Here is a 20040-nt window from a genome sequence, read left to right as displayed (position 1 = left end):
ACTCCTCAGAAAAAGAAATGGCTCCCTGCTAGGCATACGAGTGACTCAGATCATGCTCAAACAGCTTTTCTCACACAAATTAATTCATAGTAATTTGAACTTGAGATCCATTCAAGATCGTCACTTGTGCATATGAAGCAAAAGTTTGTTCCACGAAGCTGAGGGAGTAGAAGGGGGAGAAGCAGGCAAACAAAATCCAGCACATCCCATTCTGATGTAAATATATTCCAGGGTGCTCAATGCTTGGAAGAGGTTCAAGGGAGAACCACAAAAATTACTTGCAATCTAGAAACATACCTTCAGCATGAGAACATGGAACTGAGGAGTCTGTTTATCCAGGAGAAGAAAGAAGAGTGACTTGCTCACAGTCTGCCTGCATGAGGATGCATTTTCAAGTACAAGCACTTTTTAAATTGACCTAAAAAGCAAAAATTGAAAGCAAGATGCAAATAGCTACTAATGAAACTAGGTACTAATTAAGACAATTCAGAAAGAAGGTAAATTTTTTCATCACATTAATAACAACAGAGAGAGGGGATGTTGGCTTTTTTACAAAACATTCTGCAGCAGGCTGGATGCAGGAGCTGCTCAGTGAGGATGTACAGCCCACATTAATGTCTTCCAAGGCATGTAATCCTGTATCCTTTCCTTTTGCTTGGAATGCATCCATTCGTAGCATTCCCAGGTGTGAGTGGTGCCATCTATTTGGCTCAGGGAATTCTTGCCAATTCAGCATCCTCCTTTTAATAGCAATAAGACTTGCATAATTTATTATTATTAATGTTAATGAGACTTTTCTTCACATACCTCAAAGAGCAAGGGAGGACTCCTGGAGTGATCTGGATTCTGCAGCACTGATGACAGATTTTTCTCTAAATACTGTGAGCAAAGACTTCTCAGGAGCCAGGTCATCTCAGTCAGGTTGGTGGTATGAGCCTGTGCAGGTAATAACTGCATCTAGATAAAATGTGCCAAGTCTGAAAGTAGGAACATTGTGTTCATTGGAACATCCTAGAATATTTGGAGTATCTCTGGACTCCATGTAGGTTTGCAGCAAGTCATACAAGACTAGAGAGAGTGCTCATTCCAGCAACCTTTTCAAGATGGTTGTGTTAGCTGAATTTTTCTTCAAATATACAGTTCCTAACACCTGGAGCACAAAAACTATCGGATAGTGACATGGCAATTCTGGGGTGAAATTCTTAACGCAGGAGAAAAGTTATTTACATCCTATCACAAAATGATGCAGCATCCCCAGTAATGTTGAACTGTGCTTTTGCTATGCAGCTCTGAGCTTCTTTTCTGACACACATTCTCTGGAAAATCTGTTTGCTAAAACATACTAGTTTGTGGTAACATTCTTTGTTGGATCTGGACTGTTTTGACAAAGATACAGCACAGGCCAGGAATTAATTGGCTGAGATGAACACTTGGTGGTTATCTTAGTTCTTGCCAATGCGATTCTCCTTTGTTGAACCCAGTTCTTTGAAACTGGGTTGTACATTGACTTGATGCAGTAGCTATGAGACCTTCTGAAGAAGCATGTGGGATGACGGTGCAGGAGAGAAAACAAAACAGTGGTCTGCCATCTGACCGGCCTTGGGATCAGCTCAGGCATTGCCATGGCCTTCACGGTACCGTGAGGAGATGGCCAGGGTGCCTGACCTCACTTTAGCCTGGCACCCATAGAAGAGCACAGAGGCCCATGGAGCTTTGGGCTGGAATGTGGCATGGGGAGCTCTTGGTGGCTTATTCCTCCTCCCCACTTGGGGACGTCCACCAGCGGAGCTATGCGGTGTCAGCCCTGATCCCGTGTGCTCCTCTCCCTGAAGGTAGCTCATGTGGCTCAGAGTATATTCAGCTGTCTGAGACAGCCATAAGTATCCCTGAGACTCGTTACCCTGAGCCTCAGGCTCAGCAAGACACTCCTGTCACTGCTCTTCCTCAACAGCATCAGCTTCTCCTCCCAGGACTCACCATTACAAGTGGTGCAGATGTGGCAGTTCAGGGTCCAAGTGTCAGGCATGCAAGCCAGCTTGTCTCCACTGCTTGGATTGATCCCTTCCCAGAGCACTGAGGAACTATTCCTGTGAAAGCAAAGAAGTATTTTAACACTTAACAGTCTTGGTATGTGCAACGGCAAAGGCACAGAGACAGCATTACTGTTCTGCATTACACAGGCTTATACTAACCAAATCATGGCAGCTAAACACAGAAACACTACAATATCTGCACTGTGGAAAAGAAGGTTCAGATTTTAAAACTTATATTTTAGTTTGAAAATATGAAATAAAGTTCTTAGTTTGCAGTTTTTTGCTACATGATTTGGTTGTTTTTTTGTTCTTCTTTAAAAGGAAAAAGGAGTCTATGATGCAAATAACATTTGCTGATATGGAAAGCAGAAGATACTCCCAACACATTTTCCAAGGTCAGCTCAGAAGAGGAAGCTGCTTCCAGACTATAGCTACAAAAATTAACAAGCCAGAAGTTAGAATACTGTTCTATAGTTAGTCTGTTTACAAAAGAAGACTGAGCATCTTAGTCCTCTCTTCACCCCAGAAACATCCTGTCTGACCTTAGTAAGAGTTTCTGGGTATTTGTTACTTTTAAAACTTGAACAAGTGTCTAAATACAGACTCAAGAGACAACATTTGAATGTTATGTAAAAAACCCTTTAAGTCTGTCATTTCAAGCAATGAGACAGCAGAACAGTAATCTATAGTTTCCATGTCTTCACATAAATGAAGTCTGAATCTATTCTCTCCCCTCTTTGTTTACTGTGCAAACTGCTTCCCCACAAAAAGAAATGAGCTTCTCAATCCAAATGTCACTTTATTTAGAACAGTGGGTAAGGAGTTTACCCTGGGAGGAGGTGAGTACACTGCAGTACTCAGTGACCTCCCAACAGGCTCCTAAACAAACAGAAACCAAAGTGCTGATCCTGGCAATGCGGGCCTGAAATGGTTCAGTAGCAAGCTGTGTACGTTCAAGGATCAGCAGCCAGGCAAAGCACCATAATAAGTTTTAACTTGCATTTGCTGAGGGCTCAGAGCACACACAATTACTTGCTGTAACTCAGCAGAACTGCAGTATCTCAGGAAGCTGCAATATGTGTCCAAGTATTCACATTTGCAATGGATGAATAAAGGACATGTGCCCATAAACACCTGCAGCTCCCGAAATGGGAGTCCACCCTACTCAGGATGGGTCAAAGACATTGGTTATCTTCCTGTTGTTGCTTAAAGCAGCCCTAAGGACAGACTCCAAAGCAGATCAGCTGCTTCTCCATGGTCCTGGTCTGCAGAGATGCCCATGAGGGTACCCAGCAGCTGCTCTGGAGGGCAAAGGGGTAGGTGTCTGCCCTGTGGCTAGCCCTGGCATGTTGTGCATCTGCAAATCAGAGCATTATCTCATACGTTTTCTGGATGACAGTGTCAGGCAGAATCAACAGTGCTCAGAGGGTCTTTGTGGATCTTCCAGTTACAACAAGGTAGAGACATTAAGAGGCAGGACAACACATCAGGCAAGAATGTGTTAAAAATAACCAAAAAAATACAAAAGCAGAAGTGTCACTTCTTTGTGTATTTTTGTTGTCCTGTGTTCATCCTGAAATAGCATGTGTGATTCAGAAGAAAGCCCAAAGCCACAGTCGCTTTCCTGACACCTCCCTACCAACCTGCTCACAGCAGCCACAAGACCCTGTGGCCCAAAGGCTCTTGTTCCACCATCCTGGCTCCAAGTTTAAACAATCCTGGGCTGTACTTGTTGTAATGAGTATGATCAAGACTAAGCACATGGGACATAAAAAATCTCAAAGAAAGCTATACTCACAGCCTAATCCAGTTACACCTTTAATTTGCACATTTCCTCTTTGAAAGCAGCTCTTTTATCTTCTTTTTAGAGCTGAACCTCTCCTGGATGCCATTTGCAAGCCAGGAGAGGTGCTTTGCATGAGACCCAAAGCAACACAGAGCCCTGCAGGAGCATTTTTGACCTGCTCACCATGTCCTCCATGTGAAGTGCAGGACAGAGTCCTTCCATCAGCACTGTTCATCAGTAGGTCTTTCAGTCTGCCCCAGCTTTCCAGTTAGCTCTGGGTCCAGGTGGGAGAAAACTCCAGAGCTTAATGACAGTCCTCAGCTGAGCTTCCCACTCAGTTACTTATTGCAACCAGCTACAGCAGAAAGTAGCTACAAAGAGCTGGTTGTTATTAAAGCAGTGCCTGTGGCTTTCCGTTTATGAAACGTGCATCTCCAGCACCTCATTATAAAGCAGAACAGGCCACCAGCCACTCTCTTTTGCTAGTTCTTCCCCCAAATCTCTGCTCCTTTCCAGGTCAGTGATGTAGCTGTAGGTGTGTTTGTACAGCTCTTTTGGGGCACAGCACCAGCATGTCATGGAGCAGAGCTGAAGTTTTCTACCTGTGTGCAGCAGGGAAGAGGTATGTGCATAGAGTTGTCTCTGTTCACAGATCTTTGGCTATACTTATCAAACAACAAAGTATTACAGAAGAGTACTATCTAAGAGTACCTCTTGTAGGTGGGGCCTGCCAGCTGCAGACAATAACAGAGATAGTACAACATATAGCCTGCTTTTATGAAAATATTTATTATTTACCATTCCAGCATTTCCTGTAGTTTTGGGATGTTATGGCTGAAAGGTTCTTTAGCAACTCTTTCATGAGACTATTCTCTGTTCTCTGAGAAATCTCATATGTATAAAAACAGGTAAAACATGAGGAATATCTGCTGGAGATCTGTCTTGGCCTTTGAAATACCTAAAACTCATTCCAGAGCAAAGCTGTGTTTGTATAATCTTGACTGGTTATACTGCTCTGAGAGCTCAGGTGCCAGCTGAGCTGGCTGGGTCTTTGCAGCTCTGCCCATGAGACTGGGTCTCCCTGCCACCACCTTCCCACCCACGGGAGGAAGCCTGGTCTTATGTGCTCCTAAGCAAGGGTTTGCCCACAGCAATCAGGGCTTTAATCCCCAAGTGAAGCTATTTTTATGTATTTGGTGGGGTGACACAAGCTTACAGCAACGTGTGGGGGTGTTATCTCAGACAACAGGGTCAGGCTTGTCAGCAGCCAAGAGAGGAGAAATGCCAGTGCTGGCTGGTGACTCCTTTAGAGCTGCGGACAGAGGGCTGGGAGTTGCTACAAAAGGCAGTTCAGACATCACGGGTCCTGCTGCCCCATCTGTGTGGCCTCTTGTCTCCTGTCAGAACTTCTCTGTTCAGCAAAACTTGGATTGAGCAGTGCTTTACAGCTAATGATCATCTTTCCTGGCAGCAGAATTAAAAACTACCTGTACCCATGGAAAAGAGATTTTTACCAACTAAGGAGAAGCTTGTATTTTCCTGGGCAGATAAATGGAAGGATTTCATATTCACAAGTGGAAAAAAAAAGCAAAACAAATACCTGGAAGTGGCAGTTTTTTCAAAGAACCATAAACTTGTCTTGGCAAGAAAGTTCAGCAACAAAATCTGAGTCTCAAACTCCTATGCAAAGATGATGTTTAGCAAGTCTATTGTTTGGAGCAATTACTTTAGCTTCCTTTTTGAGAGCAAATGGCAGCCAAGACTGGGGAAAAGGGTTTTGTAAGGAAAGTAACAGGATAATTCAGTCATGGCCTCCCAGCAAAACATGTTTGTGTTTACTCAATAGAACGAAGTTATTTTCTGGATCAGTATTTGAACTAGGTTAAATTATTCACTGTTTAGCCAAGAAAGAAGAAAAATCCACTAAGAATTATTATTTATTTGTAAATTGGTAGTGGTTATTGTAAATCATCTTCAACTGGCCCCGATTCAGCTTAACGTCTAGCCTCTGGGCTTTTTTTGTTTATTCTCCTGAAGTTCTTAAACCCATTCAGTTCCAGCTCTTTGTTTCCAAGGCCTGACCTGGTGTACCTGCTCCACCTCATAACTGTGAGTGTTCCTGGATGGCAGATGCAGGTCTCGGAGGAGCAAGAGGTCAGTGAGCTCAGGACACTAGTGGTGGGAGGTGTTGCTGTGAGACACACTGATTTCTCTGAGGAAATATTCTGAATAAGTCCGTTCTGATCATAGAAGTCCCTCAAACTATTATATCAGAGAATTCATGAGGATGTTGGCATACTTCTCTGGTTAGGAGCATTTGTCACAGGAGATTAGCCCTCTCCTACTCAACTTCTGTAGAATATGTCAGCTAAAAATTATTCTGTAGTTTGCAGCAGCAGAAAAATGGTAAATGTAGTTAACAGAACATCTAAACTCATACATTTAGTAGAGATGCACATGGCACAGCCAAAATCTACAAAAGGCTGTACACAGATGGAGCTGCCTCCCTGGAGGAGCTGCTGGTCTGGAATTAAAGCAATGGTATTTATTTGGTCTTGCCCAGAAGCGAGTGGCATGGGGGAAGGGAGCACAGTGTCTAATCCCAAGAGATTAGTTGCCTGGGTTTCTTGTGAGGTTGTCCTTAGTGAGCTTCTTCAGGACATGGACTTCAGAAAGAATGTGCTGTCTGGAGAGCTACACTGAGCCTGCTTTATTCTGTGTTGGTCACGAGGCAGAGCAGCAAGCCCAAAGGGCTCTGCCTCCCGAAACCTCAAACATGAGGATCCACGTGTGTTGGGAAACCGGAGCTTTGCCTGGTGGTAAGAGGCTGCTCTGCAGTTTGCACGGAGATAACAGGCAGAGTTAGGAAAGTTAGAGTTTCTCTCCCACAGGAATTTGACATTTCAACCTTTCCAGTCTTTCTGTTTAGGGGAAGACTTACTGGCTTTAAACAAATCTTCCACACTAGTGATGCGTTTAATATTGTGCATCTCTGCTCATGAAGATTTTACTTATCATTCATGCCACGTTACCTTCTTTCAAGCCAAACTATTCATGTGTCTGCAGACCGTTTGATGCTGAGGGTGCCTCTGAGCATCACCCGACTGATCAGATGTCATCTTCACGTGGCAAAGGACTGAGCTGTGCCTGGCAGTTCCCACACCATAAACTGTAGCTCCATGAGTCCCAGGTGCAGTTTACAAGCCAGGAGAGGTGCTTTGCTTCAGAGCCAAGGCAACACAGAGCTCTGCAGACTGTGCATTATTTTCTACCTGGGTGCTACAGGGACTGAAAACACCTTTGGCAGACCAGGCTCCTACCCGATTTCCTTCCATTGATTAGATGAAACAAATGCACTCATGCAACTGTTGTAACAAGGTATCTGAAGCCAAACAGGGCTGCCAAGCAATTAGTGTCTAAACCATGCCTAATTAGTCCCTTGGGTACATCTGATTACAGAACAAAGCAGAAGATGTCTTTGTCTGGGTATTATATTGGGAGTGTGTGATTCTGATCTGATTTGGGCTGGAGGCAGGAGGACTAAGGCTGTTAGATGATCGCTTCCAGGATGTGTCTGGGGAGAGACCATCTCTTGCTGTCACTGCAGCGGCGACAGTTCTGGCTTGTGCGGGCAGTTTGTGCTGGCAGTGGGGAGGAGAAGGGCTCCCATTTTGTAACCACTGCAATACAGACACCTGCAGTTTTTATTCTGGATTAGCTGTAAAAGATAAGATATAGATATAAAGGCAGTTTTGTGTAGACTGTTAGACACATGCTGTAGATCTGAAAAGACTTTGATACACAGTAAATGTTATGATATAAGTACTGCAAAACACTCATGTATTGACTGGGGGGTAGTCGTGAGAAATAAATCATCTGCTTCTAATAGATAACATCAGAAAGTTCTTAGCTAAAATCAGCTTGACATTCGAAGCTGACCGAATGTTACCATTAAATTCTAGATCCAAAAATAGACAGAACATGAATGGGGACTGAAATCCTGCTCAGTAACTGTTGGTAAATCCCAGTAAACCACACTTCTGTGTTGAAAGGAAAACACAGGCATGCATCGGTTGGCTTTGGCAGAGCAGAAACTAATTCGCTTTCTCAAATCTGCTGACATGTTTATCGGGATGACATGAATGAATGCACTGCACTTGCCAATACAGAACACAGTGGCAGCAGAAGATAGAAAATCATCTGAAAAGAGATGACAAAACCTTTGGCAGCACACACAGGGCTGTTATTTGCCCTTCCTGCACAGTGGATTTTACTTCTGAGGAAGATGCAACCCAGGAGCAAAGCTGGCTGCTGACAGTGGCTCTGGGAAGAGTAGGAGAAGTCTGGGGAGAGACTGGTCACCCAAGCCCTCTGCAGCACCCAGTGCACCCCTCCTGCTGTCTCCATGGCCCTGAACCTCTGCAGAAGCAGAGAGGACCTTTGGTCTTAATGGGTATTCAGCTTTTTAAAGCCTGAAAAATCTTTTCATCCCATTTGCTTTAATTCTTATGTAGAGTTTGAGCTCTTTATTGCCCAGGAGGAACAGCAAGCATGCGGCAAAAGGGACAAGAGTTAATGATGAAAAATACCTTTTGCTTTCAGCTTTCTGCCTCTGTGTTTGCTGGAAAATATCAAGAGAATATTTGTGACTGAGCTTGCCCTAATGGACATGAACTGTGCTGTGCCTCTTAGGTCTATTACACTTTCTGATGATTTCACCACTTTACAATTCAGCTCTTATGATAACATTTAACACACACTTGTTAAACCATTCAGTGCAAAGACGGCATGAAGTCTGGTGAAGGGCAGCGTTGTGCAAAATCTGTTTCTAGATGGTCTCCCTCTTACAAAAAAATGCAAGCAAACAACACAGAAGACTGAGATGTAACTTTCTAGGGTAGGGAGTAGAAATTTATTGACAGTGTTAATGTGATTTAGCAAATTGAGCAAAATAGCATGTGGAACTATCTTTTAGTTCTCTTGCATTGTGTGGGTTTTACTTTGTCAGTTGTTTTAAAAAGCAACCGGCAATTTCTGGGAATGCTGAGTTTAAAAAAAAAAAAAAAGGGAGGAGTGGGGAGAAAAAACTTATCAAGCATTTCTATAGCTTAGTAAACATGATTAATCTGACTCAGCAAGACTGAACCAAAGAGAATTGACCTGTTGGTATTCAGAAATGTTTTTGTTTAAATATGGCTTAAAATGCCACAAAAATTGGATCTAGTCCTGAAACTCTGACACATGCAAAGTTCTTATTGTCTGTACATCTGTGCTTATGGTCAGACTTATTTTAATGTCTTTAAAATATACAAGTGCTGTTAGAAAAGCAGAGAGCCACCCAGGTTTTTGCAGAGCTTAAAGGAATGCAGACCAAAACCAGTTTAAAAGTAGAGTGCCTGACCCAAAATATGTTCTTCACGTCCCTTTTTGCCTTGTCCTTTGCAGAGCTGCATAGTCCTTCACAGATCCGCTAGTAGGGGGAAAGATGGGACCCCCCTCGCACGTCTCTTAACCTGCCTTTAGACAAAAGAGTTGGATGTTCTGCTCATCCACCAGTAGAAGGTACCACACAACCCTGGGGAGAAGCAGGGACAGGGACAGGTGTCATGTCATGTGTCACCCATAGAAACAGACGAGCTATATTCCTTGGCCCCACAGCCAACCCTCAGTGGTGCCCCCCCATCCTGCCCCCACTCCAGGGGAGCCCCTGACTGCAGTTTGGCAATGCAGGAGCTTGGCCAAAGGGCCAACCAGTGCTCAGCAGTGCATGTCTGGGTCTGAATTGTGGAAAATGCTAAGGTCATGTAGCTGTGGGTAGAATCATTGGTCATTTTTGCATATTTCAAGATGTTCACCCAAGCTTGGGCAGGATGAAATTCATTGCTTCTGCAAAATGATGCAGCACCTCTGAGCAGGGCCTCTCTCAGCCCATCTAACCCTGACTTCCAGGTCGCATTAACTCCTATAATTTGCTGACTATTTTTGGAAAACCTTTCAAAGATTTTCCTTCACCACATCCAGAGTTACATCTTACAGTTCCCAGCAGCTATCAGGAAGGAGAGGACAAAGGGGTGCAGACAATAGCAGCTGTTAGAAGGGAGACCTGTCACGGTGGCACCTGCAGAGACTGATACGATGGGCAAAGGAGCCCATAAATTGTTGAATGGTTCTGGGATTTGATTTAATGTATACAAAAGAACCTGAAAATAAAAAAAAGACTAAATGTCTCCTATCTTGTCAGGACACTGGTATGTAATAAATAACTCCCATAAAAATGTTTACCTCCCTTATTCCCAGCAGTGATGGCTTCTTGATGAAACACAGTATTTTCATGAAGACATTTCTGGTTCTTCTCAAGAACCAGAGGCAGATTCACCTGAACAACTGAAAACATAATTTGTCCATCTTTGCCACCAAAATGATCAGTTTTAATATTTGAGTGAAATCCAGAATTCTTTTTCTTGTTTCTAACTGTCATCTGTTGGGATTTTATCTGTGGGTAATGGCTGCTTTCTAGCTGCTCCTAGAGACCCACATGAGGGCATTCAAGGAAAACAATTCAAGGAAAAACACTCTTTTGTTGGCATTTTATTGCAAGATATCAAGTGGTGTAGGTCTGGGATGCAATAACCTCCTACAGTTGCCCAGCCAGCTGTCTCTGATGGAAACATCTTTGGGAATCATGAATGACTCTGAGCTGGTTTTTAGCAGCTCCAGGCTCTTCCTCAGCTCTACCTCCCTCCATTGTTGATTTGCATCATAGATTTGTGACCAGGCACATTTAACAGCATGAATCAAAGTGCTTCTATGTGCAATGTTAGATCCATTACACCCAATGAGGCTCTGCATGCCCACCAGTAAATCCAGGACAACTCCAGGATCAGATCAGGCATGCCGTACCAGGGTCTGATGGTGTGTGTCTGGATTTCTGTAGAAACAGAACAAGCCAAAATGCTCTGCACACCACTGTCTGTGCAGAGCTTGTTTCTAACACAGACTGTGTCACAAGAGCTCAGATTAGAGCAAAAACTCTGCCCTGGCTCTGCCTAGGCTCTGAATGGCTGCCTGGAGAAATCCAGCCTACCCCACCAGTATACCAGTTAGCCCGCAATGCATGACATTTTGAATATTTTCTTCCTGTCTGGGCCTAGTAAAAGAGCATCTCAGCAGAGAACCAGCTTGTAATTTGAAATGGATATAAAAATCTGCTTCTCTAAATACATATGATCTGTACCACCTAGCCTATTTTCAGGCAAAGACAACCACACATAGGAAGATGTTATCAGAGATTCTAATTAGAAGATAAATTCTTACATTAAAGCTAGGTGCTGAGTGGAAATTGCTACATTTTCACATTCTATTTGTGGTTACATTCTGTTAATCGCCCTGCTTTAAAAGTACTGCAATTACTATCTATTTTAATGAACACTGCTGGAGCTGATATAAATATATCACCAGAACATCTTGTATGCAGTATTCGGAAGTCCCTTTTTCTTCCAGAAGTGCTGTGGTGTTGATTTGCATCATAGATTTGTGACCAGGCACATTTAACAGCATGAATCAAAGTGCTTCTACGTGCAATGTTAGATCCATTACACCCAATGAGGCTCTGCATGCCCACCAGTAAATCCAGGACAACTCCAGGATCAGATCAGGCATGCCGTACCAGGGTCTGATGGTGTGTGTCTGGATTGCTGTAGAAACAGAACCACCCAAAATGCTGAAGCCATGAGCTGCAGCAAGCAGGATGCTGGTCATCCAAATGCCTGGACAGTGCTAGGGATCCCCTACCCGAGGAGACCCTGGGAACAAGAGTGTCTTTGGCACTTGGCCAACACTCAGATGCACCCTCCAGCATTTCATGGCAGTAGAAATGTGCAAAATGCCTCCGTCTCACCAGCTTCCTTCCCATCCCAGGGTTTCCTAGCCTTGGAGAAGGTGATCAGGGACCACTGATACATGAGAGAGGTGGGCTTTGTGCCAGTCCCCTCTTGAGAAAAATATCTCAGCAGTTCCCACAGGGTTTTGTCTCTTTTTCGCTTCTTCTTGCAGTCTCTCCATCTTCCCCAACACTTCTCAGCTGTTTGATGCTGAGGACCAAGCAGAGCACTTTCCTGATGGTTCTTGCCCTTTTCATCACTATCAGCAAGGGGAGCAGACATATGTTTTTCCCTTTGTGTAGAGCTGGTGAACTCTTAAAGGGCTGTTTTTTTTTTTTTTTTCTCCAGGAACTGAGATCCCAGATGAATCTGCACCATTCTTGTGTTGAGGTGGAATTAATCAAATTTTTTGCAGATGACAGAAGTTTCTCAAAAAAAGGAGCGAGTTCTGGACAATTTAGAAACTTATGTAAAAAAAAAAAAAAATCAATCTTGTTCTAGTCTCTAGCTGTTTGGACTGCATTCTCTTTTCATTGCACATGAGGAACTTCCATCACCACTAATATGCAAATAAAGATATTTGACCCCAGTCTTTCCTACAGGGAGAAAACCCTCAGCCATGCTTGTAGCCAAAGCTTGTTGATTGTCAAACCATATTTTCTTCCCTAGCTGGAATTCATGCGGGTGTAAGAAACCCACAGGCTCCTGCATACTCATAGTTACTAGAGAAGATCCAGACCTCCAAGGATGTTTCAGCTCATTCCTTCCTCAGGTGAGGTTTTTCACAAGTTGTTTTCCATATCTCCAAAGTGTTATAGCTGCAAAACTGTAGTGATGGAATCTGGGACTCAACTGACAAGAGCTGTTTAGTCTATTGTTAATATATAGCAGACAGCTCACATACACTGAAAGTGCAGCTAGATTTCTGTCTCTACCCAGGCATTTTCTGCATACCAAAATTAACTGTGGTCAACAAAGAAACCTTGGATTGGTTGACAGTGAAATCCTTTAAGCAAATGCACAGATGAATCATTGTGCTGGGCATAGGGCAGGGGGAAAATCTGAATTTAGGAAGTGTGCTCTGTTCAGGCCCAGAGGAGGTGTGAAACCCAAGAGATCCTGCACATACCTCCTTGGCAAGGCTGACTTAGTGTGGTGCAGAAATGGCTGGTATTAAATACTGCTGTCTTGACTGGTGATATGACGTGGGTGTGCTCCCCCAGCAGAGCTGCGCCCTGTGATGTAACACAGCAGAGGTGTGAGGTCCCCACATGGCGGCAGGAGCACCATTCAGTGAATGAAGCTCTTGGTGCTCTGCCAGAGCATCCATGGGGATGGGTTTTGCATGAAGCTCTGAAAAATTCAAAAACTGAAGAGCTGTCCAGGTACAGCAGTAGCCTTCCTCATATCTCATAGGTAAGACAACTTATTCAGCTATGGAGCATTTGAGAAGAGGATTTTAGGACTGGGAATTTTCCATTTGTGGGCTTTGAGAAGGGCTCTTAATAGGACTGGGAGAACTGTGCTGAAAAAGACAACAGCAGGTGCTCATAAAATTCAGGCTGGGGAGGGACTTCTGCCTATGTACACTCCTGGGGAGACACAGGACAGCAGGGACAGGAAAGCCGTTTCAGCAGAGGATAAGGCTGACTCAAGAACAGGTAGAGATGGCCACAAAATCTTTTAGGCTGTAAAACGAAATCTACGAAGGGTCTTCAGAGCAGGGGGTGCTGGATACCCCATGGCAGAGGGAGAGCCTGCCTGCCCCAGGTCCCGTAGGTGCTTGTGGGTTGCCAAAGCACATGGCTCTGGCAGCCCTTTATTTCACCAGTGATAGTCACTGGGAGGACAAAATATGTCAGAGCTCCACCTGTTCCTGGCATTGCTAATAGCATGGCAGGTTCCACAAGGTCTATGAATGCTCTGTCAAGAATGACAAAAAGCTCTGTTCCTGGAGCAGCTGGGGGAGACATTACAAGCTGCAAACAAACTCAAAGGCAGCATTAAGCAGCCTCCCTCCCTTCTCAGCACTTGGCTTCACTTCTCACCCCAGCCTGGGTTCTCCTTGGGCACCCTATCACCACATCCCATCTTCACTCCATAGTACACATCCCACATCCACAGCCAGGGTCAGGGACATCCTCAGGCTCCAGGGATGGGTGGCCAGGGAGTGACAGTGCCCTTGCTTATCTGAGGGCACAGGGAGCCTGAACCCTGTCATCTTCCACATGGAGTCTGGCAAGACGAGGGTCAATAGTAACAGCCTGGTGTGTTTTAGAGCACATCCTCTTCTCCAGTCTTGACCTATGGAAAGAGCAAATTTTATGTTTCTCAGGCATACAAGCTTCTGCAACCAGCTGAGGCTGTTGCTGCAGCGCAACAAAGTGCTGCCGCAACGGAGGATGCAGGGACAAAGGTCTCCAAATGCTGGCAGTGGCCCAGAGATTCTCATTCACAATGAGATGTGGCTGTGGATTAATTCTTGCCCAGCAGTGTGTTCTGAGCATTTCAGAGTCACGAGTTAAGCTCCAAGTATCATGAGGTTGACTTGGTAACACGACACTTTAAAAAAAATTAAGTTGTTCCTTGTTTTTTTGGCATTTGATGCCCAAGCTTTTAAGTTACTCTTGGGTCACAGCTTTTCCCGCACATCCAGAGCATTGCAAATTGACTTTTTAATACAGGCAAGCCAAGATTTTCACCTTCTGACCTGCCTTCAGGAACTGGGGTTTTAACCGCACCATTGAACATCACAGGACTTCCAGTAAAATCGTGAGAGCTGGCAGCCGTCCTGACATGGGTAGGAAAGATCTGCTTCAGGACATGGTTTAATGCTAAATCCTAAACCTCTGATCTTGAGTGGATAAAGCCCAAATCTGATTTTTCTATTCTTCTTGCCTCCTCATTTTAGCACTTTATGTTACGTTGCCTATAAAAATGGTCAGAGTTGATCCAGATGAACAGTGGGAATAAAACTTCAGTGAATGAAACCTGCAATGGGGAAAAATAACTCTCTGTACCATTTGACCTTCCATGGACTGTTTCCCTCCTCCAGGTTGTTTTGCTGTCTGGGGTCCAGTTTGGGGCACGCCTCACATTTCAGCCTAGGGATTCGCGTGTCTTTTCTCAGCTTGTCATGACAGTCTTTGCTACCGAGCTGCTGCATGGCCAATGCTCTGCTTGTAGCTCAGTTTATTCCAGCCTGCAAGGAAACCGCAGTGCCTGAGATGCTGTTTGGATCTCAGGTTTCCATTTAAATATTTTGCCTGTGGTTTCTAGCTGTCTGAATCCCTCCTCCAAGGACCCCTAAAAATGAACAACTCCTGCTGCTGACAGTAGGTTCCATCTCCACCAACACATCCCCCTGCACCTTCGAGTCTGGGCAGTGATTTCATTTTGCAGCCAGTCTGACAAATCCCAGCACAAGGACTGCCATGCAATGCAGAAGAAACTGTCGGTCCGCAGCTGTGATACCTTGGCTGCTGCTTTGTTACCAGGATGGATTTGACCAACAGGTCTGTCCCAAACCACACGTTTTTATTCTTGAGGCCCCCACTGCCATGCTGTCCTGGGGCACCACTTTGGGACTCTGCCCTGTGCCAGCTTGGCAATATGTATGCCCCAAAATCCTGGGGAGTAATCTGATACACATCTCCTCCTGGTATTACAACAGTAAAATTGGCAAGAACTGACAAACGGGGAAATTTGCAGGGAAAGCTGGCCTTCTACCCCCTATCTGTTAAGCTCATTAAAGATCACTTTTAGCATCAAACCAGACATCCTGTGCACAGCTAAGAAAATACTGAACATCAGTGCTAGTGCTTAGATGGGAAAGTTGGACCCTTGGGCACATCTTCTCACAGCCAGCCTTTCCAGGTGCCCTCTCTACCAATGACACGTGGCCTTCCAGACTGGTTTCTGCAGAAAATGTTCCCTTAATGTTTCATTAAACCAATATAAATGTGCCTTACCATTTCCTATGCCAAGAGGCTATTCTGGGTTAAAAAGCAACTGGAATGTTAGGAATTACTAGGAGAGGAACAGAAAACAAAGCAGAGCCTCCCTATAAATCCATCTCAAATATCATGTCTGCTGTCTCAAGTAGATGTAGCAGAGCTAGAAAAGGTACAAAGGTGACCAGAGGGATGGATCAGCTTCCAGGCAGTGGAAAAATAGATACAGCAAGGCTCTTCTATAAAGGAAGCGAGCAAGGGAGAACACAGCGTGGGTCTATAACTTGCAAAGAGTGTAAGGGAATGAATATTCACTTGTAATACTGGCCTTTGGAGGTATAGACAGATAGAAAACAAACAGCAAAAAGCAATAGTGGAAGAAAACCCCACCAAATGCTGTTAAACACAATGACAGAAGTGACCGAAGAAAGAAATCATCGGCATTGTGAGTTCAGTGTAGTGACTGACTGGGGCCACGCACAGGTGCTGGTGTCCCCTCTCCCCTGGGATGCACTATGGGGACTCTCATCCTGCACAGTTGCTCCTACATTTTTAAGCCTCTTGAACACCATCAGAGGGGTTATTCTGGAGATCACTTTGGCTGGCCCGAATGAAATAAGAGTAAAAATGTTTTCCAGGTTGCAATAGCTACCCCTTCCTGGTGGCCCCAGCCTGAGAGCAGCTGTCCTGGCAGTGGGTCAGCCAACAGCCACCTGCTGCCATTGTCCGGGTAGGGGACGTGTGTGGCACCAGACCCTGCTACAGGAACCATAAGAGACAACACAACTGGACAAACAAATCTCCCAAGCGATGGTTAAAGATGCTGAGCTGCACCACAGAAACACCCTGCCCAAAAAGCTGCTGGGCTTTGCGCAGCAGCTCTCCCTGTGTATGACAGCAGGGATAATTTTAGAGTTTATTATTCTGTGGGTTTAGTACTGTGGCAGAAAGGGGTATTTTATGCCTGTTGGAGTGAACTGACTCTGTGCCCTCTCCCAATATGTTTTTAGCACAATGGTTATACCTTTTTGCTACGTATAAATTCAGTGCCCTTCTGTGCAAAGCCTGTTTTGTCTCTTACTGCACGCAAAGTCACATGGCCCTGGGGGGAATCAAGCTAGAAAACAAGTGCAGTTTTTATTAATAAACCCTCAATATTATTTTAAAGAATACTTAAAAAAATATAAGGTACAGATTGCTGAAAAACTTGTATTTGGAGAATAGTATAAGGGTGCGCTTTGAACAACACGGGGATGCTGCACAGCCAGCTGTTCTTTCAGGACTGAAAGACTCCATCCCTCTAGTTTAAGGGGTGACCAGGTTTTCTTAGTGAGTCTACCATCTTTTGTCAATATTTATAGTGAAGGTGCAACTGAAATCAGGGATATTGGCATTTGTGACAGCACTTCTTGTTTATCTTCCATGACATCCAGATTATTTGCATGAAGGGGTGATACCTTCTCCTGAGTTCATTAACCTGGAAGTCAATTTGCATTTGTTTCGCTTTGCATATAGTTGGAGTCAGGTCTGCTCTGATAATTTTGCCAATAACACTAAAGGCAAGAGATCACAGTAAAGATTTTACAAAATACTTATTGAAAACCTGTCACTGCTCTGGCTGTGCCTTGGAGCCAGCTTTGGAGCAGCAAACTGCTGTGTGGCCAGGCCTGTCCCCCCCTGCCCGCGGGTGTGCACTGATGGGGACCATGGCCTCCTCCATGTGGCCTCGGGTGCTGTGTCCCACAGCGCCATGCTGAGAGGCTGAACATCTGACGAAAGCCTGTCAAAGGAAGGGAAATAAACGGAGATGACATTTGACAAGTTAGTTTTTTATTCAGTGCATTGAACTCGTACATCACCGCTTCATCAACTAACAACATTTCACACATTCCTGTAAAACCAATACCAAGTCCAGTCTCTTGTTAAAGACACTTCGTGTACAATGTAAAGCAGCCTATCAAATATTTACTTTAATAAGTGTAGCTTAGAGTTCAGAAACAGGCTGTGTTCAGTGTGTTCAGTGCCGGGTTGCAGTAGTGGGTGGAGAATGGATCACTGACTCATGGTTGGTGCAGGGCTTCGTTAATAAATGTCTAGACCCAGCTCATTAACATCTCAGCCAATGTTTATCAGACTGCTGTAGATCCTGGCCTCCCTTCTGCAGCTCCTAGTTCGATTATGCCAGTGCTTTGAGCACAGGTGGAGCTGCAACTACGAAATCCCTAATGCAGAACTACTGCAGCACTGGAAAACCTGATTTGGGCTAGCGCTGCCTGTTTGTGCTCCACACCGAGGACAGTCACTCCAGTGGCACGGCACATCTCACCCTGTCCCACAACCAGGCCAGCAGCAGCAGTCAGAATAGCACAGCAAACCAAATAGAAATACAAGGTGTTCAGACCTGACTGTTGGGGCAGAGCAAGAACGTTTTCAGGATGAAGGGGTCTTACACTGCAAACCTCTGTGCAGGCATCCCTGCACGCACAACAAATTGGGCAATTAGGTGGATGCTGGGGAACACAAGCCGCTGGAGCATCCCCACCAGTGCCACTGCTGGGACACATCCCTCAGCCCTGCAGAGGCTCTGCTCCCTGCTCTGCATCCCATGTGGGCAGACACAGTGTCCTCAACACTGTCCCACCCATGGCACAACACAGGAAAGGCTCCACAGGTATGGCTTGGAGCTGGTCCCCCCTCCCTCTTGGGAGTCACCCCAGACAGCACAGGGTGCCCTGGCAGGGAAACAGGGCTGGTGCCAGCCCCACAGCTCCCCGCACAGCGCTCCCAGCAAATCCATCTCAGCTCACCCTCCTCCACCACCCTGCTCATGTCACACCTGCCCTGTGCTCTGGCCCCAACTCAACTCCTGCCTCATCTCTGCCTGAAATCACTCATTCATTCTGCGTGTAAGGAAGGAGACGGCACATTGCCAAATTAGCTATCTCAGAGGAAATATATTGAGTTTTATTGAGCTGCCCATTACGGGGCCTGGACTGTTTTGGGCAGTCCCTGTGATGAGCACGTGGTGCTAAGGCATGGTGACCCTCCGGCCGGTGCTCCTGGCTGCTGTAAAGCGCCTCTTATTCCTCAGACCAGAGAACCTCTCATCCAGCGTCAGGCTGGTCTGCAGGGGAAACGGAGAGCGAGTCAGTCCCATGTGTCATGGCAAAGCACAGCCAAACTGTAGCAGGGTATTGATTAGAGCCCATCAGTCAGGACGGTGCTTTGCAGCCAGTTAGTGAATTAAACCACTCAGCACATGGAGACAAGGAGCTCGACAGACTGTGTGCAGCTGGAAAACCTCCAAGCAGTGCCCAGCCCCAAGACACCGGGCGTCCTTGGCAAGAACAGGAGCAAGCAGATGGCATTTGAGCACAAGGCATCAAGTAAAACCAAACCATCCAGACAAGAAACGCTGGCAATGAAGAAGGTGGAGCAGGATTTCTGACCTGCCCCAGGGCTCTTGCACCATACTTGTAAAATGTGGCACTCAGGTCACCAAAGCAAAGAGAGAGCAAAGCCCAGAAGTGCCATGTGTCTCTGAGGAGTGGGGAGCACTGACAGTGAAACAGTCCCCCCTGGCCAGGACCGCTTACAAGTAGCATCTCCCTGCTCTGGGCAAACACATGGACAGGTGCCAACAGACTGGGGAAAATTGGGCTGAGTTTGTAGTTGCTGAACAGTCTTCTCAGGCGCCTTCAGTTTTGTGAGCAGCCCAGTCAGCACGGCTACAGGACTTGTCTCCTGGGTTATGCGAGATAAACCCAACTGGCAGCCCCAAAAACCTGAGCATGATGTTAACAGCTTAGTGGCAGGGCTGCTGCAGGGTGCAAGGTGTTGCCTGTCCCGTCGATGATCCTCTACCTGGTTGGCCATCGCGCGGAAGTTGAATCTCAGCGGCACTCCTTTGGGCTGGGGCTTGGCTGTGTGCGGCGGGGGCCTCTGGCGTCGCAGGAACGGGCGCTTGGATCTGGGCCTGGGAAAAGCACAGATCTGCAGTCACTGAGGATGCTAAGGCAGCTCGCTTCCTATCGTTTGCAAGCCAGCAAGGAGTGAAGGAGACACCCGTACGCCCTGTATGTCCCATAGTATATCTCACAGCAGCCTGGGTGAGTCTGAAGAGACCGGACAGGCTGGACGACTGGGCAGAGAAGAACCTGACGAAATTCAACAAAGGCAAGTGCAGGGTCCCACACCTGGGGAGGAATAATCCCAGGCACCAGTACAGGTTAGGGGCTGACCTGCTGGAAAGCAGCATTGCAGAGAAGGACCGGGGAGTCCTGGTGGACAACAGGCTGATCATGAGCCAGCAATGTGCCCTTGTGGACAGGAAGGCCAATGGTACCTGAGGTGCATTAAGACCAGCAGGTCAAGGGAGGTTATCCTCC

General features: G+C 45.7%; 1 protein-coding gene and 2 long non-coding RNA genes across 4 annotated transcripts in view; 1 reads left to right on the top strand and 2 right to left on the bottom strand.

Moving 5' to 3' along the window:
* Nucleotides 1-317: 317 nt before the first annotated feature.
* LOC309444214 lies at nt 318-2088 on the bottom strand. Its single transcript, XR_014184968.1, has 3 exons — nt 1978-2088; nt 808-936; nt 318-418 (listed from the first exon to the last, which is right to left on the bottom strand). It is a non-coding gene; the product is annotated as an uncharacterized lncRNA (long non-coding RNA).
* A 2267-nt stretch (nt 2089-4355) lies between these two features.
* LOC309444432 overlaps nt 4356-20040 on the top strand; it is a 20428-nt gene continuing 4743 nt past the window's right edge. Inside the window, exons 1-2 of the long non-coding RNA XR_014185023.1 lie at nt 4356-4441; nt 12369-12471. This is a non-coding gene — a long non-coding RNA (uncharacterized lncRNA). The remainder of the gene's footprint in view (nt 4442-12368; nt 12472-20040) is intronic.
* Nucleotides 17461-20040, bottom strand: part of LOC309444430 (UAP56-interacting factor-like) — a 15032-nt gene continuing 12452 nt past the window's right edge. For both annotated transcript variants that reach the window (XM_082062232.1, XM_082062233.1), the window contains exons 8-9: nt 19517-19628; nt 17461-18776 (exon numbers count right to left, since the gene is read on the bottom strand). In XM_082062232.1, the coding sequence (XP_081918358.1) occupies nt 18681-18776; nt 19517-19628 (208 nt within the window). In that variant the 3' untranslated portion in view covers nt 17461-18680. The remainder of the gene's footprint in view (nt 18777-19516; nt 19629-20040) is intronic.

Source organism: Streptopelia decaocto (assembly GCF_964273445.1).
Source record: "Streptopelia decaocto genome assembly, chromosome: 10".
Lineage (NCBI taxonomy): Eukaryota > Metazoa > Chordata > Aves > Columbiformes > Columbidae > Streptopelia > Streptopelia decaocto.
This window is presented reverse-complemented; position numbering and strand designations above follow the sequence as displayed.